Source organism: Heptranchias perlo, chromosome 11 (assembly GCF_035084215.1).
Source record: "Heptranchias perlo isolate sHepPer1 chromosome 11, sHepPer1.hap1, whole genome shotgun sequence".
Taxonomy (NCBI): domain Eukaryota; kingdom Metazoa; phylum Chordata; class Chondrichthyes; order Hexanchiformes; family Hexanchidae; genus Heptranchias; species Heptranchias perlo.
Window position 1 is genome coordinate 57984042 of NC_090335.1, and position 26749 is coordinate 58010790.

At 42.1% G+C, this 26749-nt stretch overlaps 1 protein-coding gene across 3 annotated transcripts; it reads left to right on the top strand.

Moving 5' to 3' along the window:
• Positions 1 to 25: 25 nt before the first annotated feature.
• nit2 (nitrilase family, member 2) lies at positions 26 to 22861 on the top strand. Of its 3 annotated transcripts, none has more exons than XM_067993136.1 (11): positions 26 to 274; positions 3624 to 3889; positions 8610 to 8728; positions 9604 to 9724; positions 10962 to 11050; positions 15517 to 15610; positions 16536 to 16610; positions 17756 to 17834; positions 19750 to 19848; positions 21010 to 21065; positions 22444 to 22861. In XM_067993136.1, exons 2-11 carry the CDS (start codon positions 3859 to 3861, stop codon positions 22533 to 22535), a joined length of 855 nt encoding a protein of 284 aa, XP_067849237.1. In that variant the 5' UTR covers positions 26 to 274; positions 3624 to 3858; the 3' UTR covers positions 22536 to 22861. The 3 variants fall into 3 exon arrangements, with proteins under 3 accessions (XP_067849237.1, XP_067849236.1, XP_067849238.1); XM_067993135.1 differs by having other exon boundaries at positions 3730 to 3889; XM_067993137.1 differs by having other exon boundaries at positions 26 to 169; positions 3730 to 3889.
• Positions 22862 to 26749: the final 3888 nt, after the last annotated feature.

Below are 26749 nucleotides of genomic sequence, written 5' to 3' on the forward strand. Positions count from 1 at the left end.
CCCGCCCCACTTTCCCTGAGGTTTACATAACTAGGTCTTTGCGGAAGTTGGTATATGCGATTGATTTTTTTTTTGCTTCTAATTTGTTTTATGCTGTAGAGAAGCAGGGCTATCATCAAAAGTAAGGAAACTTCAGAAACGAGATTTATGATTGCCTGGTCTGGTACAGGTTGGTTATTTTTAAGTTACCCATATATAGAGTAAATAAGGAGAAACCGTTTCCATTGGCCGATGGGTCGGTAACCAGAAGACACGGATTTAAGGAGAGCGAGAGGTGAGATGAGAAGACTTTTTTTTAAACGCAACCAGTTATGATCTGGAATACACTACCTGAAAGGGTCGTGGAAGCAGATTCAATAGTCTCTTTCAAAAGAGAATTGGATAAATACTTGAAAGAGAAAAAATTGCAGGGCTATGCAGAGAGAGAGCCAAGGAGTGGGACTAATTGCATAGCTCTTTCAAAGAGCTAGCACAGGCACAATGGGCCAAATAGCCTTCTTTTGTGCTGTAAAATTCTGTGATTCTATGATCTCAAAATAGGTTGCATTGTCAAACGAACAAATTGAGTGATTATCATTCTTAATCAAGGCCATAGGCATCAATTTTCAAATTGTACACATTTCTTCCAGCCCTGAAAATTTTGAATTTTTACATAAAAATGTTACATGCTGGATCATTTTAAACCCAGTTTTACTTCACAGTTGGATTTTTTTAATCTGAAAAAGAAAGTGACATTTGGCTTCATCCATATTCAATAGACCAAACAGATCGTCACTTCCCCAAAAGCTATATTCATTTCTCCCTTCACACAAGCACACCCCCTTTAACACGGGCACTCAGCCCCTTAGTTTGGAGGCATTCTGTCATCTAACCCTTCAGTTCACGAAGGCACTAATCACCTCTCAAATTCACACACACTGCCCTTTTCAAATCCCCAGCTCAGAAATCCACTCTACCCTCTCGAATCCCATCTTGCTTCTCTAATCCTCCCTCCAGTTCGTAGAAGCACTGTTCGTTCCTCAGTTCACTGAGGCAATCTTCCTTTCCTTCAAAACTTTCCCTCCCCAGGAGGAATGTTCTCTCCTTGGAATTTTGCCACCCAGTTTTGGGTCGAGGAGTGAATAATGCATGAGTCGGCTTGCGAACTGCCTTTACATTAGAGAGGGGCTGCCAAATCTAGAGCCCCCTGGATATCAAGAAGCATTCAGGGTAAGATAAGGCAGAAAAAGAAAGCCTATGATAGACACCGGGAACTCAATATTACAGAAAGCTTAGAGGAGTATACAAAGTGTAGGGGTGAAGTTAAAATATTAGCAAGTAAAATTAAAGATAACCCAAAGATGTTTGATAAATACATTAAGAGCAAGAGGATAACTAAGGAAAGAGTAGGGCCTATTAGAGACCAAAAAGGTGAACTATGTGTGGAGACGGAAGATGTGGGTATGGTTCTTAACGAATACTTTGCATCTGTCCTCACAAAGGAGAGGGATGATACAGGGATTGAAGTTAAGGAGGAGGAGTGTGAAATATTGGATGGGATAAACATAGTGAGAGAGGATGTATTCAGGGGATTAGCATCTTTGAAAGTGGATAAATCACCAGGGCCAGATGAAATGTATCCCAGGCTGTTAAAAGAAACCAGGGAGGAAATAGCAGAGGCTTTAACAATCATTTTCCAAACTCCACTGGTTACAGGCGTAGTGCCGGATGATTGGAGGACTGCTAATGTACCGTTGTTTAAAAAGGGAGCGAAGGATAGACCGAGTAATTACAGGCCAGTCAGCCTAACCTCGGTGGTGGGCAAATTATTGGAATTAATTCTGAGGGACAGGATAAACTGTCACTTAGAAAGGCATGGACTAATCAAGGACAGTCAGCACGGATTTGTTGAGGGGGGTGGGGGGCGGGGGTCGTGTCTGACTAATTTGATTGAATTTTTCAAGGAGGTGACAAGGAGGATCGATGAGGATAGTGCAATTGATGTAGTCTACATGGATTTTACCAAGGCTTTTGACAAGGTCCCACATGGCAGATTGGTCAAAAAAGTAAAGGCCCATGGGATCCAAGGGACTGTGGCAAATTGGATCCAAAATTGGCTCAGTAGCAGGAAGCAAAGGGTAATGGTCGACGGGTGTTTTTGCGACTGGAAGGCTGTTTCCAGTGGGGTGCCACAGGGCTCAGTACTAGGTCCTTTGCTTTTTGTGGTATACATTAACGATTTGGACTTAAAGGGCCTTGGGAATTAGGGGTTACGGGGAGCAGGCAGGAAATTGGACATGAATTTATATTTGAGGTTAGGATCAGATCAGCCATGATCTTATTGAACGGCGGAGCAGGCTCGAGGGGCCGATTGGCCTACTCCTACTCCTATTCCTATTTCTTATGTTCTTATGTTAAACGTCAGGGGCATGATTAAGAAATTTGCGGATAACACAAAGATAGGCCGTGTGGTTGATAGTGAGGAGGAAAGCTGTAGACTGCAGGAAGATATCAATGGACTGGTCAGATGGGCAGAAAAGTGGCAAATGGAGTTCAATCCGGAGAAGTGTGAGGTAATGCATTTGGGGCGAGCAAACAAGGCAAGGGAATACACAATAAATGGGAGGATACTGAGAGGTGTAGAGGAAGTGAGGGACCTTGGAATGCATGTCCACAGATCCCTGAAGGAAGCAGGACAGGTCGATAAGGTGGTTAAGAAGGCATATGGAAGACTTTCTTTTATCAGCCAAGGCATAGAATATAAAAGCAGGGATGTTATGCTGGAACTGTATAAAACACTAGTTAGGCCACAGCTTGAGTACTGCGCACAGCTCTGATCACCACATTACTGGAAAGATATAATTGCACTAGAGAGGGTACAGAGGAGATTTCCGAGGATGTTGCTAGGAATGGAGAATTTTAGCTATGATGACAGATTGGATAGGCTGGGGTTGTTTTCCTTGGCACAGAGGAGGCTGAGGGGTGATTTGATTGAGGTGTACAAAATTATGAGGGGCCTGGATAGGGTGGATAGGAAGGACCTATTTCCCTTAGCGGAGGGGTCAATAACCAGGGGGCATAGATTTAAAGTGATTGGTAGAGGGATTAGAGTGGAAATTAGGAAGAAATTTTCACCCAGAGGGTGGTGGGGGTCTGGAACTCACTGCCTGAGAGGATGGTAGAGGCAGAAACCCTCAACTCATTTTAAAAATACCTGGATGTGGACCTGAAGAGCTCTGACCTGCAGGGCTACAGACCAAATGTGGGAAAGTGGGAATAGGCTGAGTGGCTCGTTTCACAGCCGGCGCTGATATGATGGGCCGAATGGCCTCCTTCTGTGCCGTAAATTTTCAATGATTCTGTTAACCAGTTGGGATTAAATTTAACTCTGAGTTTGCAACCCTCGATTAAAATACAGCCGTTGCAATAACCAAAGAACAGTTGCGATAAAACAAAAAAGCATCTCAATTTGTATGATTCCGGAAGTTGTGCATTTGATTGTTTTGTTTCTGAATTAATTATATGCCGTTTTTTTTAAAAAGAAATTATCTAAATGTGTTCATTAAGGTATAACGATTGCATTGTTCTTCTGAAAAGAAAATCATATAACCATACCGTCTATGATTAAATACTGTCCTCTGCAGTAGGAAATTAATTCCGCGACTACTGTTTAGAACTGAAACGAACAATGATAAACGATGAGTTGTATGGGTCGTCTACTTTGTTCTACATTGCCATGTTTGGTCACAGTTAACCCGTAGTCCATTTCAAAACCGGGAAGAACTACAACCCCCGAGCACCGCCCTGGTGATTTCCGGAAAGTGACGAGATCCAGGCAGTCGAGTGGAAAGATAGCAGCTCACTGTCAAGGGCTTCTCGATGTCTGACAACATGTCTGGAGTGATGACAAGTAAGTTATTCGAGATAAACAAATAACCTGATTTCGATCATTGTCTTAAAACGAGTGATTCCGTTTTGTATCGTCTTTTATCTGCAAGGATTAGCTTAATTGCAATTCGAGTGCACGTTGGCACGTTTCTGTTATATTTTAGGAGTTAAGTTGCCGCCGTCTTGCAGAACAGTTGTGCATCATTTATTTCCAGTGATAGTCACTATTTTCTTTGTGGAAAGAGTACCTTCTTTCTCGTGTTTCTGTTTAAAGCAAACTGATCATTTCAGCGGGTTTGTAATCCGTGCCCCTCTCCCAAAAAGAAAAGTTTTTGCGTTGGCAGTGCTTTCTCTAAAAGATCCAAAAGTGAACCGCCTGATGCCTCTCCCAGGAAGACATAAGCTTAAAACTGGTTTTGCCAGTGAAAAAATTGTTGAAGTGAAAATATTGTGTCATTTTGTTGAGGCTGAGAACTTGAGTCATTTTCTCAGTGTTCACAGTGTTCTTGCACAGTTGATTCCATTGTTGCTATTGGTTCTGATTGCAGTGCCGTGCTTCATGATTTTAACAAAACTGTGTGGTAGATATGTTCACAAGTCCTCACCAGCTATGGTCGTCTGAAACCCCGCTCCCTGCCCCTCACCTCCAACAACAAGTGCAAGGAGCTCATGGATTTCTTTGTCTGTAAGATTGAGACCACCCGTTTAGTTGCTTCTGGTGCACCATCAAGCCAAACTCCCCCCTGGTTCTCCCCGGTCCTAGCCCTGAACCTGAGTTTTTCTCTAGTTTCTCTCCTATCTCCCCTCATGCCCTCTCCGAGCTTGTCTTGCCCATGAGACCCACATCCTGCTCTCTCGACCCCATTTCCACTAAACTGTTCACCACCCAACTCCTCTTCCTGGTCCCCATGCTAGCTGATATTGGAAATAGTTCCCTTTCCTCAGGTACTGTCTCCCTCTCGTTCAAAACTGCCGTCATCATCCCCTTCCTCAAAAAAACCCACCGTTGACCCCACTGTCCTTGCAAACTGCTGCCCCATCTCCCTTCTTGAACGTGTTGTCACCTCCCAAATTCATTCCTATCTTTCCTTCAGCTCCATGTTTAAATCTTTATAATCAAGTTTCTGCTCCTGCCGTAGTGCTGAAGTGGCCCGAATCAAAGTCACAAATGACATCCTCTGTGACCACGGTGCACTATCCCTCCTCGTCCTTCTCGACTTCGCTGCCGCCTTTGACACAGTCGACACACCATCCTTTTTCAACACCTCTCCTTTGTTGTCCAGCCGAGTGGGACTGCCCTCGCTTGGTTCCATTTATACCTATCAAATCATAGCCAGAGCATCTCCAGCAATGGCTTCTCTTCCCACCCCTGCACTGTTACCTCTGGAATCTACCAAGGATCTATCCTTGACCCCCTCCTCTTCCTCATCTGCGTGCTGCCCCTCAGCGATATCATCCAAAAACATGGCGTCAGGATTACACATGTATACTGAGGACACCCAGCTCTACCTCTCCACCACCTCTCTCGACTCCTGCAATGCCGCTGTGTTGTCAGTCTGCTTGGCTGACATCAAGTCCTGGATGAGCTGCAATATTCTTCATTTAAATATTCAGCAGACTGAAGCCATTGTCTTTGGCCACAGACTCCATACCCTTGCCTCCGATTCCATCTCCTTCACCCGCCACTGTCTCGGGTTGAAGCCTACAGTTCGCAACCTCAACGTCGTATTTGACCCCCAAGCTAAGCTTCCCACACCATATACTCTCCATCACAAAGACTGCCTACTTCCACCTCCATAATATCTCCTGTCTCCGCCCCATCTCAGCCCATCTACTGCTTAAACCCTCATCCATGCCTTTGTCACCTACAGACTCGACTATTCCAATGCTCCCCTAGCTGGCTTCCCATCCTCAACCCTCTGTAAACTTAAGCTCATCAAAAACTCTGCTGTCCGTGTCCTAACCCGCACCAAGTCCCACTCACCCTTCACCCCTGTGCTCGCTGACCTGTATTGGCACCGATACCCCAATGCCTCCAATTAAAAAATTTTCACCCCTTCGTGGCCACTCATCTTCTCCAGCCCTACAACCCCCGAGAACCATGCATTCCTCTAATTCTGGCCTTGTGCATCTTCGATTTCCTTCGTCCCACCATTGACGACCGTGCCTTCAGCTGCCTGGGCCCTAAGTTCTGCAATTCCTTCCCTAAACCTCTGCCTCTCCACCTCTCACTCCTTCTGTAAGACCATCCTTCAAACCCACCTCTTTCGCCAAGCTTTTAGTCTGCGCACCTGATACCTCCTTCATAAGCTCGTTGTCGATTTTTGTCTGATTATGCTTTTATTTTTTTTATTATTCGTTCACGGGATGTGGGCGTCGCTGGCGAGGCCAGCATTTATTGCCCATCCCTAATTGCCCTCGAGAAGGTGGTGGTGAGCCGCCTTCTTGAACCGCTGCAGTCCGTGTGGTGACGGTTCTCCCACAGTGCTGTTAGGAAGGGAGTTCCAGGATTTTGACCCAGCGACAATGAAGGAACGGCGATATATTTCCAAGTCGGGATGGTGTGTGACTTGGAGGGGAACGTGCAGGTGGTGTTGTTCCCATGCGCCTGCTGCTCTTGTCCTTCTAGGTGGTAGAGGTCGCGGGTTTGGGAGGTGCTGTCGAAGAAGCCTTGGCGAGTTGCTGCAGTGCATCCTGTGGATGGTGCACACTGCAGCCACAGTGCGCCGGTGGTGAAGGGAGTGAATGTTTAGGGTGGTGGATGGGGTGCCAATCAAGCGGGCTGCTTTATCTTGGATGGTGTCGAGCTTCTTGAGTGTTGTTGGAGCTGCACTCATCCAGGCAAGTGGAGAGTATTCAATCACACTCCTGACCTGTGCCTTGTAGATGGTGGAAAGGCTTTGGGGAGTTAGGAGGTGAGTCACTCGCCGCAGAGTACCCAGCCTCTGACCTGCTCTCGTAGCCACAGTATTTATATGGCTGGTCCAGTTAAGTTTCTGGTCAATGGTGACCCCCAGGATGTTGATGGTGGGGGGATTCGGCGATGGTAATGCCGTTGAATGTCATGGGGAGGTGGTTAGACTCTCTTGTTGGAGATGGTCATTGCCTGGCACTTATCTGGCGCAAATGTTACTTGCCACTTACGAGCCCAAGCCTGGATGTTGTCCAGGTCTTGCTGCATGCGGGCTCAGACTGCTTCATTATCTGAGGGGTTGCGAATGGAACTGAACACTGTGCAGTCATCAGCGAACATCCCCATTTCTGACCTTATGATGGAGGGAAGGTCATTGATGAAGCAGCTGAAGATGGTTGGGCCTAGGACACTCCCAGTAATATGTTACTCTTTCCCTGTTATTTTAGATTTGGATTTCAAGTTAATTAATTAAAAAGCTAATTAATAGAACAAAACATTCCAGTAGGTGAATCCTGCCATGTATTTAGTTGATTTATTTTTATATATAACAAATCTTTAAATATGCATCACACTTCCTGTCTTGTAGACTTCAGATGTTACACTTGTCTAATACAAATCTCTATGCCAAAATGTAAAAATTGTGCAGGAATAGAAAATGCCAGAGCTATAGGTGCTTAGTTGACTTTCTCAGGACCAGAGCCATGGTTCTGATCTCAACCACGACAATTTGCATTTATATAGTGCTATTGACATAGTAAAATGTCCCAAGGCTCTTAACAGGAGCGTAATCAGACAAAAAATAATTGACACCAAGCCAAAGTAGGAGACATTAAAAAGTTGACCAAGCTTGATCAAAGAGGTAGGTTTTAAGGAGCGTCTCAAAGGAGGAGAGAGAGTTGGAGAGGTTTAGGAAGGGAATTCTAGAGCGTAGGGCCAAAGGAAGCCAGGAATGCACAAGAGGCCAGAATTGGAGGAATGCAGAGTTCTCGGAGGTTTGTAGAGCTGGAGGAGGTTGCAGAGATAGGGAGGGGAGAAGCCTTAGAGGGATTTGAACACAAGAATGAGAATTTTAAATTTAAGGTGTTGATGGACGGGAGCCAGTGTAGGTTAGTGAGCACAGGGGTGATGGGTGAACTGGATGTGTTCCGAGTTAGAATACCAGCCTGGATAGCAATTAACCTTTGAATGACCTTACTTAACATCAGTTAAACTTTATAGCTTTAAAGGGATATATACCCACACTTTAGCAGCAGAGTTATACATTGTTGTTTACATGACTTAACATTACTGTTGATATGAAACAATGTATTGACTGATAGCGTGAGCAGCACCATGTTAAATTTACTAGTAATGTATTAAAAAAAGTATATCTAACATGCATAGATGTCACACTTTGTTAAAGATACATACAATCTTAAAATGTTGGATACTTCTGAACTGCTGCCTATAACTAAAAAGCATATTCTAATCTCCGCAGTTCCCTGATCAAACAGCAATTGAACTCTAATTGAATTGAGTCAGTGTTTAACTTAACTTTAAAGCCTTAAAGGAAGATAGTCCCACCTTAGCAGAGTAAGAAGTGCACAGTGCATGGTATAACACTCTTGTCCTTATGAAACAGTGTATCACCTGACCATCTATTGGTTTATCAAAAATAAGGCACATTTCTCACGTTGAAAGGGGCAGTGTCCACAAATGAACCCTGCTGTGAGCGGGCCTAACTTGTGCTGATTCTTTGTTTTGCAGATCTAGTGATAGTTCAGTACAGCTTTGGTATTGACAGGATTATTTATTAACAACTGTTTGTTGTCCTGCTTTTTATTCCTAGAATTCCGTTTAGCTCTTATTCAGCTCATGGTATCGCCCCTGAAAGCCAGTAACCTCCGCAAAGTCCGAACACTAGTGAAGGAAGCAGCATCGAAGGGGGCAAAGGTTGTAGCACTCCCTGTAAGTAAACAACCAGTAACAAAAAAAAACTGTGTTCATACTGCTTGTTGCATAATTTAACTCTTCCCAGCTGAAATTACCTTCAGACATAGCAGCACACAACCGAGAGCGCATGGATTTAGATTGGTGCTAAGTATATTTGAAACAGAGGTTGGGGGGGGGGAGGGATTTCTTGTATTGTGGTGAATGTTTTGACTGGTCTGCATGACGGGGTGGGCGAGGCAGGGACATTGGAGATGTTCAGAGTGTAGCTGTATGCAATATTGAAGAATTAGGGCCATAGAGGGATGCACTTTGATGGACCAAATAGCCTTTTCTCACCTTTGACTTTTCTTACACGCCAACAGGGGAGGTGAGAATCATAGAAAGTTACGGCACAGAAGGAGGCCATTCGGCCCATCATGTCCAGCTTAATCCCACTTTCCAGTGCTTGGTCCGTAGCCCTGTAGGTTACGGCACTTCAAGTGCACATCCAAGTACTTTTTTAAATGAGTTGAGGGTTTCTGCCTCTACCACCCTTTCAGGCAGTGAGTTCCAGACCCCCACCACCTTCTGGGTGAAAAAAATTCTCCTCAGCTCCCCTCTAATCCTTCTACCAATTACTTTAAAGAAAAGGATGAAAAAAATATATATTCTGGGAAAATACCTCTGACAGGTATAATACAATCCAAGAGTTTAAATGACAGTCGTAAACTGAGCTTTGCTTTTGTGCATTATAACATAATTCAGACACTTCTATTGTGCTACAGCCTTGTAACATAGTCTGGAGTACATTGCAGTGACCTTGACCAAAATTCAGATAATGGTTGGTTTGAATATTGCATTTCTTAGTTTTTCTGAATGTTTTTAAAGATTCCATTAATCTTAAATCACAGGAATGTTACAACTCTCCATATGGAACAAATTATTTCCCAGAGTATGCGGAAAAAATCCCAGGGGAGTCAACGCAAGTGTTATCTGAAGTAGCAAAGAAGCATGGGGTTTACCTTATTGGAGGTAAATATGGGACCTCTGTTGGAATGTTTAATGCAGATTATATGAAGAAACAAACCAGTTTAATTGCTGCATTCCACCGTGTGAACCAGCTTCTGATTCATTAACAACTGAATGGAATTTGGAAGCACAATACTATTTACACATTAAAACATAGGGGGGCAATTTTAACCTTTACATATGTAGAATTACATAAATTTACAGCACAGAAACAGGCCATTCGGCCCAACTGGTCTATGCCGATGTTTATGCTCCACACAAGCTTCCTACTTCATCTCACCCTATCAGCGTAACCTTGTATTCCTTTCTTCCACATGTACTTATCCAGCTTCCCCTTAAATACATTTATGCTACTCATCTCACCTCGAGCGGATTGTGTAAAACAGGCACCCGATCCAATGCTGTCAGTGCCCTGCTGGATGAGTTAGGTTAAAATTACCCCCCACATCTTATAACATTTGTTAATAGGTGTAGAATGAGAAGTAGCAACAGTAGAATTTCTATTCAGCTGTCAGAATCTAACAACATACACACCACAAATGGGCGCTGCCTTCATGACTGTTTGTACTGTACATACAGCTGCCTTCATTGCAGCTTTGTGTGTGACTCATATATAACAATATTATGTATAATTTTTGACTGTACTCCACATATCTTGAATATCACAGTAATAGATCTATGTGTGTTTTCATATCGTGTCCGTTGGTAGCACTCTCGCCTTTGGAGTCAAGGCCCACTCCATAACTGGAGCACATAATGTGGTTGACACTATTTTTCGCTGCCGTTCTGAGTGCAGCCGTGTAGGAGGTGCCGTCTTTCAGATAAGATGTTAAACCAAGACCCTGTCTGCCAGCTCAGGTGAACATATAAGAATCTGGCACCATTTGAAGACGAGCAGAAAGTTCTGCTGGTATCCAACACCATCATAAAACCCCAGGGTATTTTGTCATTCATTCATTTGCAGTTTGTGGGATATTTGCCAACATAACAGTGACTGCACTGGGTGTAAAGTGTTTGGGGATGTCTTGAGGATTTAAATACCATATAAAAATGCATTCTTTCTTTCTTATTCACACTTCTAACCAGTGATAACTTTTCTTTTGTTATTTTATATTAAAGTAGAGGGAGACACTGGGTATTTTGTTCTTTTAACTTGGATTTGAAAGATTGTTGGAAGTGAAACAATGAAAAGTGTTTGCCAGTAACTGAATGGAACTGATTGCTTGTTTTGTTCTTGCAGGCTCTATTCCAGAGGAAGATGGTGGGAAGTTTTACAACACCTGTACAGTGTTTGCACCCAATGGATCCATGTTGCTGAAGTATAGAAAGGTCTAAAATCTCCATATTAGGCAGTGAATGTGTAGTGCAGTGGATTAGAAGACCTTCCTTTTGACTTCAGCCTAAGCTGATGAGAGGACGTTCTCCTTTCTCTTATAAAGGTCCAAAGTAAAATGACACTGAACAGTCTTAGCACAGATCGTATTGGATACCATGTTATAGCACAAAACTGACCCTAATTCTGCAGAGACTTGGATACAGTGCTGGATAATGTGAGAAATATAAAATTCATAATTTTTAATAATGTAATTTTTTTCTTCATGTAAATCAGCCCTAATTTTTGGTTCATTTTTAGTCTTGAAACTTGCTCCCAGTAAGCACTGTGGGACCACCACCCACCCCCCCCCCCCCCCCATCCCTTCCACTTACAGGGAGACACCACTGCCTCAGCGCTACCTCTCCACTCACCAAGGCTAAAATTGAGAGCTTAGTGTACTGGGGATTGAACCCGCATTCACCTTCATTTTGGGGTCTTGGCTTTAGTGCTCTAACTATCAGTGCCATCACACCACTCTAGAAAATCCATATTTATGTAGCAAGGGTGCTTTCCTGGAATTATAGTAAAGGTGCATTGCTGCAAACAATGTAAAGCTGTATCCTGCACCTAGCCCATGCTAATACAGACCAGGGAATAGAAAAGTTTTTCATTCTGAAGCACTGACTTTCCTCACCTCAATGAGGACAACAGCTAAAACATGGATAGGATTCAACAACAAAAAAAATCAAACTGGCACAGTTGATCTTTTGCTGTTTTGTTTATAAATGATGTGCTGAGGCAAGTGCCAAAGATACTCTGGGGACAGTTTAGCGTTGTTCGGATTGCTGCAACAGGTATTAGCAGACTATTAATTCTGGTAAACCCAGATTAGAAAATGCATAGACCAAGGAACTCATATCACTGCATCCCAGCAGAGGTCTGTAGGAACCCCTAAAGCAGGTACAAGCTGTGGTAGTTCCATGTTTTTGCTGGCCTGTCCCATCTATTACAGGAAAGATGTGATTGCACTAGAGAGGGTACAGAGGTGATTTGTGAGCATGTTGCCAGGACTGGAGAATTTTAGCTATGAGGAAAGATTGGATAGGCTGGCATTTTTTCTTTGGAACAGAGGAGGCTGAGGGGTGATTTAATTGAGGTGTATAAAAATATGAGGGGCCTAGATAGGTCCTTCCAGTCCACTCAATTTCCCTTAGTAGAGAGGTCAGTATCCAGGGGGCATAGATTTAAAGTAATTGGTAGAAGGATTAGAGGGAGCTGAGGAAAAATGTTTTCACCCAGAGGGTGATAGGGGTCTGGAACTCATTACCTGAAAGGGTGGTAGAGGCAGAAACCCTCAGCTCATTTAAAAAGTATCTAGATATGCACTTGAAGTGGCACAACCTGCAAGGCTATGGACCAACTGCTGGAAAGTGGGATTAGGCTGGGTAGCTCTATTTCGACCGGCACAGACACGATGGACTGAATGGCCTCCTGTGCTGTAAATTTTCTATGTTTCTACCTCTTAAATCTGCACTATAAGCAAGTGAAGTCTGTATACTGCTGAAAATTTTCATTTCTGCCAAAGCAGCAGCAAAGCTCAAATGTACTTCACGTGGATGTGAATCTCTGCACCGATAAGAAAAACCTTTTTAGCAAACAGTAATAACTGTTCTAGTTTACTCACAGTGTACTGTTCTTTCTCAGTATGGTAATTGAACAGATTACAAAAAGCGGTGGCAAGATAAGGTTTGAGGTAAAGTTAAAAATTAAAGTCAGTTTTTCCAATGATCTGTTTTTCTGGTGCTAGCCCTCAATGTGCCAGATTTATTGAATTCAGTTTCACAACTTGCCATGATGGGATTTGAACTCAACCTCTCGTCCAATACCATAACTACTCTGGTGAGGCTTCATGTGAGGTTTGTGCTCAAGTGTTAGGTGCTCTTTGAGTGCAACTGGTATACTGGACAGAGTGGATAGTACAGTATGAGTACACAAGCACACTATGGGGTACTGTATTGTCATTACATGGTATTTTAAATGTATGGCACAATTCATGTCTGTGGGTCCATTGATAGCACTTGTGTAAATCATGGAATATATGACTAATGTGGTATGTTCCATGAGTTCTACCCTTTCCTGTAATCTCCACAGACCCATCACATTCCACACTTTACCTCCTGAACAAATGCACTGTAGTTTTCCCCAAGCAACGGTGAATTATGGTCAATTTTGCACTGTAAACCTGTGCTCATAAGGACTTGGGGTTATATTTGCATTTCTGCATAAGATTAAAGAAAATTATTTACAAAAGTGTCATTATAAACCACTGACACACCACGAAAAATGGATTAGCTGATTATTCATCTGTTGCTGCTTGTAGGATCTTGTGTGCAAAATATCTGCTATGTTTGCCTATGTAACGTCACTGCACTTCATTGTAAGTGTTGCACATTGAGATATTTCTGAGATGTGATGAGGTGCAATGTAAATTCAAGTGTTTCTTTAACTATATGTGGAGCAAAATACCCTCCAGAAAGAGAGACTGCTGAAACTCATGAAACACAATAGTCTTATCATTACTGTCAGTTTTTACCAATTTTCATCATAACCTTTTTTCGGGTTAGCGGATTGGTTAAAAACCAGTTCTGACCACATTTTCTAGAAAATACCTTAATTCTCTCTGTTCTTCATCCTGGAAGTTGGGTTGGGATGTCCACATACCTCGGGACCTGATCTTCAGCACCAAATTCAATGGAGAATTGTCTTGAACTCGAGTTCAGAATTATCTGCCTTCAGCACATTATTGTCTATGTTAAAAGTTTACAAAAAAAATAGAATTCAAAAACGACTCTGTTTACATTTTCTCCCCTTAATCTTGTCTTAATTGTTCTTTACCTCAAACTTGGTGCTGGAGTCGGTGTCATGTGCTTAATGGTTTACTCCAGGTGAATAAACCTTGGCAAACGTAGTTTAACCCAACTGCTGCAAGCATACATAGTGACCATGAACTGTGTAAATAATTGTGGGTTGCCGTTAAGCTTAACTGTATCCTTTATTAGTCCCTTGCTTGTTGTGTTGAGTTTTAGGAATGTTCCAGATAATAACTGATATTTATTGATTTTCTCCAAATTTTTCGTGTCTAATCCCACCCCCCCCCCCCCCCCCCCCCATCCCTCATTTTCTCCTGGTTTTTGACGCAAAAAAACAGAACCTGACAAACATCTGCTTAGGTTTTTAAATCGGCAATAAAAACCTTCTTTAACAATCCTTACTTAATAGTCAGAGACTTTGAGCACCTGCATCCAAACCCATATCCCCAGAAGTAAAAAAACTTATGTTGTGACACGCACTGCTGGACACAGCATCTTAAACATATATCTTCAATGTCAAATCTATTGATATTTCTTTCTACTGAAACTTTTTTTTAATGAAAATCATGTGTACATATGGCTCCCAGCTTTATTTTACATTGTTTTAGAAAAATACCTGTGAAAAGCATTAAAATCATTTGGAATGTTTTTATTGATGTGGAGCAGGACCAGGACCAAGCTCAGTATATATTCTAGGAAACAAAGGAACTTTGTTGGAAATCCACCATGTTATGAAATGGTTTAGATCAGTAGGGGCTCCACTTTGCCTGTGAAAGTCACAGGCATGGTCAGTATGGAGATTTGCTCCCATCTAATCTACAAGCAGTTCAATGAAGACTAGATGTCATTGTTCAGACAGATTTGAGTGCCAAAAAAATGTGAAGGGGAAAAAGCTTATGTAGTACACTACTATATTAAAGCACATTAACTTTTGGGCTTCACTAGTTTGGATTTCAGAAAAGCGACATCTGTGTGCTGGCTGCCCGCATTTACATTGTTAAAACTGGCTCCCTTATGTTGATGACAGAATCATAGACCCATATTAGTGTACAAAATTATGAGGGGCACAGATAGGATGGATACTAAGGAGCTTTTTCCCTTCGTTGAGGGTTCTATAACAAGGGGACATAGATTCAAGGTAAAAGGCGGGAGTGTTAGAGGGGATTTGAGAAAGAACTTTTTCACCCAGAGGGTGGTTGGAGTCTGGAACTCACTGCCTGAAAGGGTTGTGGAGGCAGGAACCCTCACAACATTCAAGAAGCATTTGGATGAGCACTTGAAATGCCATAGCATACAAGGCTACGGACCAAATGCTGGAATATGGGATTAGAGTAGACAGGGCTTGATGGCCGGCGCGGACACGATGGGTCGAAGGGCCTCTCTCCGTGCTCTATAACTCTATGACTCTCTACTCTCTATGACTCTATTTGGATGTTGCTTTCCCATGATCTGAACTACAGGAAGGCCAAAGGCAGAACTGCCTTTACCTGTCTGATATTTGGCAATGCTTACACAATGAGAAGGGAAGTGATTCACAATTTAAAATCTTAGCTGAAGGCTGACAGCCATGTTAGAGATCACTAACTGCCCATGTTCTGTGCTTGAACCAGATTCACTTGTTTGATATTGATGTACCTGGGAAAATCACTTTCCATGAATCTGAGACACTTTCTCCTGGCAACACATTATGCACCTTTGATACCCGTAAGTAAAAACACTGAGATGTTCTAATCTGCAATTCCTTACAATGGCTGAACATTATTACATTCACAAGTTCTTAGTTTTTAAAATAGAAACTACCACTTAGGCACCCTTGTGCTGCAGTTGCTTGGTGTAGGATGCAGGTTCATACCTATTATTTTCCATGTGGATTGTTTGGAGATCTCTCTCAGTACGGGCCAGACTCCAGTAAAGCGGAGGGAATGTGGCTGGTGAGAAAATCAGAGTGCCTGCATTGGCAGATACCCAAGCATTAGTTCACTGTGCACTTTGTCAGTCAAGAAATCCTGCAAGGCATGCGGGGAGACTTAAGGTAATTGTTTTAAAAGTAGAGATAAATACGTGATAAATTACACATTTTAATTGTGCAAACAGGGTGCTCAGTTTTAAGCATTATTTTATCTATCTATAAATATATTACTGATTACCTGTAAACATCAAAAAGGGACATTTCATAGTTCCCTTTTCCATTCCTGCATTGTTACAGTTGTGCTGTCCGTTCCCTCTTCCACCTTCCCCATCCAAAAACAATATAACGGCCATCCCCTTGAAGACAAGTAGCAGGATTCCAGAGGTGCTCGGGTATCACAGTAGGATATCATGGGTCAGATAAAACCAGCCTCTACTGCTCCCAGATACTGTTCTGTAATCAGTTACTGGGAGATGTGCGACAACAGCCTGGGGTTATTTGCCCACAGATTTTTTTTCCCCTTCTCACACCCTTTGGTGAAGCACGTAGACTGCTTGAAGGAGACTAGGAACTTACTGTATGGCCAATTGTGAGTATGAACTCATACTCTACTACTTCATGGCACACTGCATGGATATACACCCATGTATGTACATTTTAAATTAAGGTCTGACCATACCTCAAGTCATGTATTATCTTAATAATCTCTTTTCTTTACAGCTTACTGCAAGGTGGGGATTGGGATCTGTTATGATATGAGGTTTGCAGAACTTGCTCAAATTTACACAAAGGAAGGTAAGTAAATAGACATGTACTAATGACACTAGAACAAAAAAGGTGGTATTTGTGTTAAGATGCTCACTTTGTTCAGTGCACTACAGAGGGAATGCTGCATTGTTGGAGGGGCCATCTTTCGGATGAGATATTAAACTGAGCCCTGTCTGCCCTCGCATGTGGGTGTAAAAGATCCCATGGGACTATCCAAAGAAGAGTAGGAGAGCTCCTGGTGTCCTGCCCAACGTTTATCTCTCAACCAGCATCACAAAAACAGATTATCTGGTCATTTATCTCATTGTTGTTTGTGGGTCCTTGCTGTATGCAAATTGGCTGCCACATTTCCTTATGTTTCAGCAGTGACTGCACTTCAAAGGTACTTCATTGGCTGTGAAGCTCTTTGGGATGAGCTGAAGACGTGAATGGCCTATATAAATGCAATTTGTTTCTTTCTTATGCTGATCACAGACTTGAGTCTTCCGTATCTCTGATAATTGCATTTATTTTATGAAACCACTTCAGTGCAGGGCAGGTTGCACAGCTCTAAAGCAACAGACAACTGCCAAGATTGGTGCTTGTGTTCATGCAGTTGTTCAAATTTGCCATTCACAGTTTTATTTCTGGCTGCTGCATCTTCTCTGATGGTTATGGAAAGTCCATACAAACCAGTAATCAAGAAAATTCATCCCTGATTTCTATGGGTGAGTTGACTGCTCAGCCGGAGAAGATAAGGGCCTCTGTGTCATCAGAGGCAGCATTTGGACTCTCGCCCAAGGCAGCGTTTGGACTCTCGCCCAAGGCAGCGTTTGGATTCCCGCCCCAGGCATCGTTTGCACTGCTGTCAGTGTTGCTGCCTCTGGAGATGCAGGTGAATACCAGCTATTCATCCTGCTCTTTGAGCTAGGTATGGATAGGGTATCAAGTTAAGAAGTGGCAGACAAACCCCATGTGGCTGGTTCTCCATCACTGTTGCTGAATCAGGTTGTGTTCCTCTTTGCCACTTTGGCTGCTTTGGTGTCTCAGATATTCTGGCAAATATATCACAAGACATTAAAATCTGACTTTTTTTTGAAAACTAATGTGGGTCAGATAGATTTTGTTCATTATATACAATGTTGTTTTAAAAATAAATTAATAAAAGAACTCATTTTTGATGTGCTCCACAGGATGCCAACTTCTAGTTTATCCAGGAGCCTTCAACATGACAACAGGACCGGCCCATTGGGAACTCCTACAAAGGGCGAGGTCAGTGTGGAAAATATTCTGTGTGGACTGCAAAGGAGAAAATAGTTGGTTATTTTATTTTTAAGCAAGCTTTGAAACAATAGTAAGTTTTTCTCAAGTCTTAAGATTAGTGTGGAGGTGACAGATTACAGTAATGGTTTAAGTGAAGGCTCATTTAATGGCAGCGTTCAACACAGTACCAAACTACCAGTCTAACAAAATCATTAGTGTGTCAATATTTGTTCTTCATTTGGAGATCATATTGTTCAAACTCTGCAGAAGTAGTCCTCTTAAAATGAGCATAGCAGGTTTACATGATGATCCCATGTTGGATTCGCTGTTTGTTTACTAATAATAAAAAAAATGGAAATCTTAAATCGAAATAGAAAATGCTGGAAATACAGAGTAGGTCTGTCAGCTTCTGTAAAGAGAAAAGACAGATTAACCTTTAGGGTATAGACCATTTGTTAAAACTGGAAACTGAAAGATCAGAGAACCCCTTAATAGGGCTGAATAAAACAAAGGGTAGGGGAGAGAACAACAGTATCAGGAATGCTGCAAAAAATGGGGTAAATAACCAGCAAACAGCAGCCAAACCAATCCACATCCACTACCTTCCTCCACCTGCTAAACTTGTTCTCACCCTGATCAATGAAGAATCCCATTGAAATGGACAGTATAGATAGGTGCAAGAGACAATTAGCTGTGATTCTGGGGAGAGAAGGGACTGAAAGATATGCTAAGAAGACGGGAGAGTGGAGTTGAGGTCTATGAAAAGAGTTAGGCTTTTTAAAAATTTGTTCTCGGGTGATACTGGCAAGGCCGTATTTATTGCCGATCTCTAGTTGCCCTGAGAAGCTGATGCTGTGACTTCTTGAACTGCTGCAACCGTCTTGGTGTTCGAGCTCCCACAAGGGTGTTAAGTGGGGAATTGCAAGATATTGACCCAACAATGATGAAGGAACGGCAATACATGTCCAAGTCACTATGGGGTGTGACTTGAAGATGATGGTGTTCCCATGACAATTGCTGCTGTTGCTCGTCTCGGCGGTAGACGTCACAAGGGAAGGAGGTGCTGTTCTTAACATTTCTTTCTTTTCCATAGACCTCAGTCCATTTGACTTAGAATAAAACAATATGGCCAGTTTTCTAAATGTGTTGGGCTTGAAATTCCATTTGGGTCATGGGCAGAACTGGAGTGGATCACTTCTGGAGGACTGGAAAATTGGACAGAATCCTTTTCAGCCAGAATACTGTCCTGTGCTTTCCTTCTGCCATTTTCCGGGAAGGGGAATCCATGGCTGTATCTTCATCTCCCCACCCCACCCCACATCAAGTGGGTGTGGTCTGGGGGAGTTCCCAGGCTAATCTGGGAATTCCATCCACTATGCCCTTATAAGGCCTCAGCAGAACTAACACCAGCTGAAAACATCCTGCAGCAAGAGGTTATCAATCCTGGGGGGAGTTGATTACTTTTGACAATGGCCTCACTCGCTCCTATAAGAGCTGAAGGGTCATTTACCTTGAGTACTGTTGGACCCTTCGTGGGCCTCTCCTCTGTCCTCGGAGCAGCACCATGGCGGTCTGATTTTCCTGGTATCTCAATGGGGTGGACACTGCTGATACACCTTACTCGCACAATGACCCAACTCGCAAATGCTAATGACGCTGTCACTGTAATTTCGGACAGGATCTGCACCTGGCTGCTCAGATGGACTTAGGTCTGGTCCCCTGCTCTTCCACCAGCGGAGTGGTTTTGCAGAAATTTTGGGGCCATTATTTTTACAATACACGTAGCCTAATACTGTTATAAATCTACATTATTATAAAGGCATTAAAAAATCAATGCTGAGATTTGCTCTAAAAAATATATACAGTATACGAAAAAAGAAACCGCAGCATATTTATATTAAATTACTCTTGCATCTGTTTGCAGGGCTGTTGATAATCAGGTGTATGTAGCAGCAGTATCACCTTCACGAAATGAGAAAGATTCCTACGTGGCATGGGGTCACAGCAGTATAGTAAACCCATGGTATGTATTTCACAAGATAATTACAGATGAGGAAAGCCATTTGGTGCATCTCAGTTCATCCATCCAGAAGTTACACCCCATTGAAGCATCCAATTGTTTCTTAAATGATTCCAGAGCTTTGCCTCCACTACTCTATCCAGACATTCATTCCATGTATTGATCACTCTTTGTGCGAAGAAGAACTTCCTGACATCAGTTCTAAATTTGCCTTTTAATAACCTGGACCTGACCTCTCGTTCTACTCTCACAATTTAGTTTAAAGTAATTTTCTGGATTTATCTTTTCCATACCATTGACTACCTTGTATACCTCTGTAAGATCACCTCTCAGGCACTTTCATCAATGCTGAAAAACCCAAATTCCTCGAGTCATTCCTTATAACTTAGGCTCTAACACTAGGGAACAGCCTCATGTCTTTGCACTGCCTCCAGCACTTTAATGTCTCCTTTGCATTTTGGTGACGAGAACTAGACACAGTAGTCAAAGTGTGGTCTTACCAGACCACTATACGTTTTGAGCAGAACTTCCTCTGACATGTACTGTACCATTTTGGGTATATAGTTCAGCATTTTATTGAGTTTGTTGAATGCTGCTTAGCATTAGTTGGACATATTCAGCGTTGAGTCTACTAAGACTCCTAAGCCTCTTTCAATTTCATCCGTAGTTATTTCAATAGCATTCATGGAGTACGTATGCCACCCACTTTTCCTTCTAGTATCGGTCTGTCTGTCTTTCCTTCCTTCCTATTTTCCAAGATTTACCCTGAATTCCCATAGCTTTGAGCTTTCGTTTTACTTGATGTTGAATCTGTCACCTGTAGCTCATAATCTGGAGTTGCAAGGGAGCACCCAGCTGTGACTCTCCCCTCTTTTTTTTTTCTTTTCCCTTCCCCTCCCCACCTCCCCTGCAATCTCAGATTATCATGGCTCAGATTGGGAACTGGACAGCACAAGACCATTTTGTTCTAACAACATTCATTAAAATAGTAAAAGGAATATAAATGCAATGAGTGTCTGTACATTTTTACCCACAGCATAATTTCAACTCCATGAGATTTTTAAATTGTTCCCTTTCAAAAGAATACTTTAGAAAAACAATTCTGCTTACTAAACATTTTATGATCAGATATTCTTTTATATCATTTGCTTCTTGTCTTTCCAGGGGTGAAGTTGTAGCCAACGCTGGTTCTGATGAGACCATTGTATACGCAGATATAGGTGAGATTATTAAGCCATGTGACAACTGCTGAGAAACTTAGGAACATAGGAACAGGAGTAGGCCATTCAGCCCCTCGAGCCCGCTCCGCCAAACGCTAGTGGCCAGTACGGCCAAACTTACCTCATATCTGATTGACAATTCATTTTGAGAGAATTTTTTCCCCCTCCTTTATTGCTTTTCTTACCCGATTCCTTAACCTGCACAGGTAGGTCTCTCTCAGTGAACCCATAAGGAGACACTGGGTTGTCCCTGTGTCATCAACCCAAATAAAATAAAACTAATAAAAGTGCCCCCTTTTTAGGGGTGGCACAAATAAGAAACACCCAAATCATACAAAAGGAAAAGGAAACTTATCAAATTAAATAAGAATATTATTGTCCCTATCGACCACGCACTCCAGTTCCTTTCGATACCCACCAGTCATAGAAGGCCTCAAGTGTACCGGCAGACACCACATGCTCCTTCTCCAAGGTCACCCAGGCACAGAGAAAGCCGTGGAAGAGAGGCAGGCAGCCAGAGCGACCACTCCCACAGCTGCATCCAACGTGGACCTGTGGATGGTCTCCTTGGCCAGGCCCAGGAGCAGACCCACGAGGAGGTCCTCCGACTTGCCCACCCCCTCCGCACCAGGTGGCCAAAGATCAGGAGCGTGGGGCTGAAGCCTGCCCAGGTAGGAGATGTGTTGAGATTGTTGCCAGTACTTTTCTTGGGTTGGATGTGAAATAATGGACCAGTTTGATCCTCCTTTCCAAATCTCTTATCTCTTGCTTGCTCACTCTCTTCATTGTCTCTGCTGGGTGGTCACCCCAGTGGTCTGGCTGAGACGGGATCCTCCTGTCTCATGAGTTGTCTTATCATCCTCTTTATTCATACTTGTTAGAAATACATTCAGAAAGTTGCTTTAATTATTTCTAACTGCACATTTGTCAGATGAAACAAATGCTTCTTGGAACAAAATATATATTTACAATATTTTATAAGGTATCACAATATTTGGATTGATTAGAAATGCCATTTCAAGAAACCTCTGAAATTACTCAACTTCCAGACAGCTCCCTGGAATGTGCTCTGCCAAGCAGAAACAAATCATTTCCTCTGGCACCTGTACTGGATTCTATCATTCAAAAAAAGTTAACTGCTACCTCTTTCGATGTTCCCATACTGGCAAAATAAAAATGGGTAAACACTTTGCTTTTACTCGTTTCTACAACAGAATAACACCTGAAGCGGTCAAATACCTAAATCCTGTATACAAGCAAACCAGATATTCATAAAAAAAACAATTTGAATGTTTTATTTAGGAAGACATTACAATATTAGTTCCCCAAAAACAGACACCACATTGATATTTTGTATATTCTATTTTCCTCTGAACAGATTTGAAATATCTTTCGGACATTCGTCAACAGATACCAATTCACAAGCAGAAGCGGCCTGATCTCTACAGTGTGCAGGCAGTGCAAGATTGAGCATCACAGGCCTCTGGTTGCGTCCTTCAGTCAGAAACAGCACGTGGAAATCTGAATCTTCCAATCAACTCTTCTACAATTTGTTTATAGACGTCAAATGCACCTGGGTTTGAGACTGTACATGCAAAACACATCATGCAATTTTTCTATATATAATTATAGATGATTGAGTTGTAATATTGTCTTCAGTTTCAAATGACATAAACCACCCATGGTATAAGATGTCTTATGAACCCTGAGTTTAAATGACAGCTTTATACTCTCAGCTATTATTCTTTTAATGCAAATACTTCCCATAACATTAAAATTATACTAATGCAGTTAAAGATTATGTTGCTATTACATTAATTGAATATTCTGAGAGGCTATTGCGATGAAAAGAACAAACTTACACTTATTTCTTCAAGATACTAAAGGACTTTACAGTATCAAGTTACATTGAGTCTACAGCACAGAAACTGGCCATTCGGACCAACTGGTCTATGCTGGTGTTTATGCTCCACATGAGCCTCCTCCCTCCCTACTTCATCTAACCCTATCAGCATATCCTTCCAATCCTTTCTCTCGCGTGTGCCTAACTAGCTTCTCTTGAACTTAACTGGACCAGCCACATAAATACTGTGGCTACAGAGCAGGTCAGAGGCTGGGTATTCTGCGGCGAGTGACTCACCTCCTGACTCCCCAGCCTTTCCACCATCTACAAGGCACAAGTCAAGAATGTGATGGAATACTCTCCACTTGCCTGGATGAGTGCAGCTATAACAACACTCAAGAAGCTCGACACCATACAGGACAAAGCACCCCATCCACCACCCTAAACATTCACTCCCTTCACCATGGGTGCAGTGTGTACCATCTGCAGGATGCACTGCAGCAACTCGCCGAGGTTTTTCGACAGCACCTCCCAAACCCGCGATCTCTACCTCCTAGAAGGACAAGGGCAGAAGGCACGTGGGAACAACATCTACACACCATCCCCACTTGGAAATATATCGCCATTCCTTCATCGTTGCTGGGTCAAAATCCTGGAACACCTTACCTAACAGCACTGTGGGAGAACCTTCACCACACGGACTGCAGCGGTTCAAGAAGGCGGCTCACCGCCACCTTCTCAAGGGCAATTAGGGATGGGCAATAAATGCTGGGCTTGCCAGCGATGCCCACATCCATGAACAAATTAAAAAAAAACGCATCTCTGCTATTTGCCTCAACTACTCCTTGTGCTAGTGTGTTCCACATTCTTACCACACTTTGGGTAAAGAAATTTCTCCTGAATTCTTGATTGGATTTATTTGTGACTATGTTATATTTATGACCTTTAGTTTTGGACTCCTGCACAAATGGAAACATTTTCTCTATGTCTACCCTATCAAACCCTTTCATTGTCTTAAAGACCTCTATCAGATCACCCCTCAACCTTCTCTTTTCTAAAGAAAAGAGCCCCAGCCTGTTCCACCTTTCCTGATCAGTATATCCTCTCAATTCTGGTGTCATCCTTGTGAATCTTTTTTGCACCTTCTCCAATGTCTATATATCCTTTTTACAATATGGAGACCAGAACTGTGCACAGTACTTACTCCAAGTGTGGTCTAACCAAGGTTCTATACAAGTTTACTATAACTTCTCTGCTTTTCAATTATATCCCACTAGAAATGAACCCCAGTGCTTTGCCTTTTTTTATGGCCTTATTAACCTGCAGCGCTACTTTTAGTGATTTGTGTATCTGTACCCCGAGATCCCCTTGCTCCTCTATCCCATTTAGACTTATTAAGCAATTGTAAACAATTTTACAACACCAAGTTATAGTCCAACAATTTTATTTTAAAATCCACAAGCTTTCGGAGGCTTCCTCCTTCCTCAGGTGAATGTGAAGGAGGAAGCCTCCGAAAGCTTGTGGATTTTAAAATAAAATCGTTGGACTATAACTTGGTGTTGTAAAATTGTTTACAATTGTCAACCCCAGTCCATCACCGGCATCTCCACACTTATTAAGCAGTATGTGGTCTCCTTAGTCTTCCTACCAAAATGCACCACCTCACACCTCTATATTGAAATTAATTTGCCAATTACATGCCCATTCTGCAAGTTTATTAATGTCTTCTTGCATTTTGATGCATTCCTCCTTTATATTAACTATACCCCCAATTTGGTGTTCCGATTCCCAAGTCCAAATCATTAATGTAAATTCTGAACAGTGATACCAGCACCGATCCCTGTGGAACACCACTTCCCACCTTGTGCTAGCCTGAGTGGCTACTCTTAACCTCTACTCTCTTTTCTGTTTTGCAGCCAACTTGCTATCCATTCTGCTACTTGTCCCCTGATTCCACATGCTCTGACCTTAGTCATGTGTCTACAATGAAGGCCTTTTGACAATCCAAATATGTTACATCTATTACACTACCCTTGTCTTCTCTTTCTGTTACTTCTTCAAAGAATTCAATAAGGTTGATCAAGCATAACTATCCCTTCTGAAATAATACTCAATTATATTTTTGTTTTCTAGATGTTTTTCTATTATATCTTTGTGTAAAGATTCCATTATCTTTCCTACCATTGACATTAGGAAGCTAACTGGTCTCCTAAGTTTGATTAGTTTATCAATTGTCTATCCCCCCTTTCAATCTTAAATGTCTTTATATCTTTTTTGATTTCTTTTAATATCATGCTCACCTCATTAATCTCCCTGGTAAATACTGAGGCAAAGTAACTATTTAATATTTCTGCCATTTTGCTGTCACTACCTGTGAGTGTATCATGTGTATCCCTTAGTGATCCTATCCCTATCCTGGTTTTCCTTTTGTTATTTATGTGTCTGTGGAATACTTTACTATTTCTTTTTATTTTCCTTGATAATTTAATTTTGTCGTTCCTCTTTGTTTTCCTAATTGTTTTTTGACTTCTTTCCTAACCTCTTCATATTCCCTTTTGTCATCCTCTCCTTTATTGTCAATCTACTTAGAGTGTGCCTTTTTCTTTTGCATCATTGTTACCCATATCTCTTCATCCACAGTGTTTCATTATTGGCTAGTTTGTTCTTTTTTTTTAGAGGAATATATTTCTCTTGAACTCTACTGATCACCGTTTTAAATATTTCCCACTGCAGTTTACCTTCCCTAGTTCCATTCACATCCCTTCAAAATTAGCTTTTTTTGCAATCTATTACTTTGATCTTTGTGTTACTTTATGTCTTTCTTAGTCATTATTTTAAACCTTTTTATGTTATGATTGCTATTGCCTAGATTTTCCCCTACGCTTACTTCTCTTATCTGCTCTGGTTCATTTCCCATCACTAGATCCAGCAGTGATTCCTCTCTTGTTGGGCTTCTCACATATTGGGTAAGAAAGGAGTCCTGTACACTGTAAAAACTCCATTCTCCTTTCCCGAACTCTTTTTGCCGGTTTATTTGGGAATAGTTGAAATCTCCCATGATTATTATTCGATGTTTTTTACTCATTTCATAGATTTGCCTACATAGTTCTTCCTCCACTTCGTTCCACTATTAGGTGGTCTGTAGAATATACCTATTAATGTGATCAAACCTTTGTTATCCTTTGCCTCAATCCATATGGATTCTGTTTCTGTCTTAATATTACTTATGTCCCTTTTTTCTATTGCCATTATGTTGTCTCTAATTTGTACAGCTACTCCACCTCCCCCCGCCCCCTTCCATCCCTATCATAAGAACGTAAGAAATAGGAGAAGGAGTTGGCCGTACGGCCCCTCGAGCCTGCACCGCCATTAAATAAGATCATGGCTGATCTTTGGCCTCAACTCCACTTTCCGGCCCGATCCCCATATCCCTTGATTCCAAAAATCTATCAATCCCACAAAAGTATTTCATTGGCTGTAAAGCGCTTTGGGACGTCCTGAGGTCATGAAAGGCGCAATACAAATGCAAGTCTTTCTATATTTGTGAACATGGAACCATGTACTTTTACAATCTCCCCATTTTAGTTGTATTTTGGAATTTGGACCTGGAAGTGCCAATAGCCTGCATAAGTGAGGTACCCACTGCAGATGCCACTGGTGTTGTCAGATGCTCAACAGCCATTGGTCCAACCTAACCATACTTTCTTCCAGTATTGTGTACATGGAGGCAGGTGACCAACTAGCTTGGATCCTGTATTTTAACAGCATTTGTCTTAAAGCAAACCCTCAAAGGTCTGTGTTGCCATACAACTCAGGGGCACTCAAGATAATGGACTTCCAC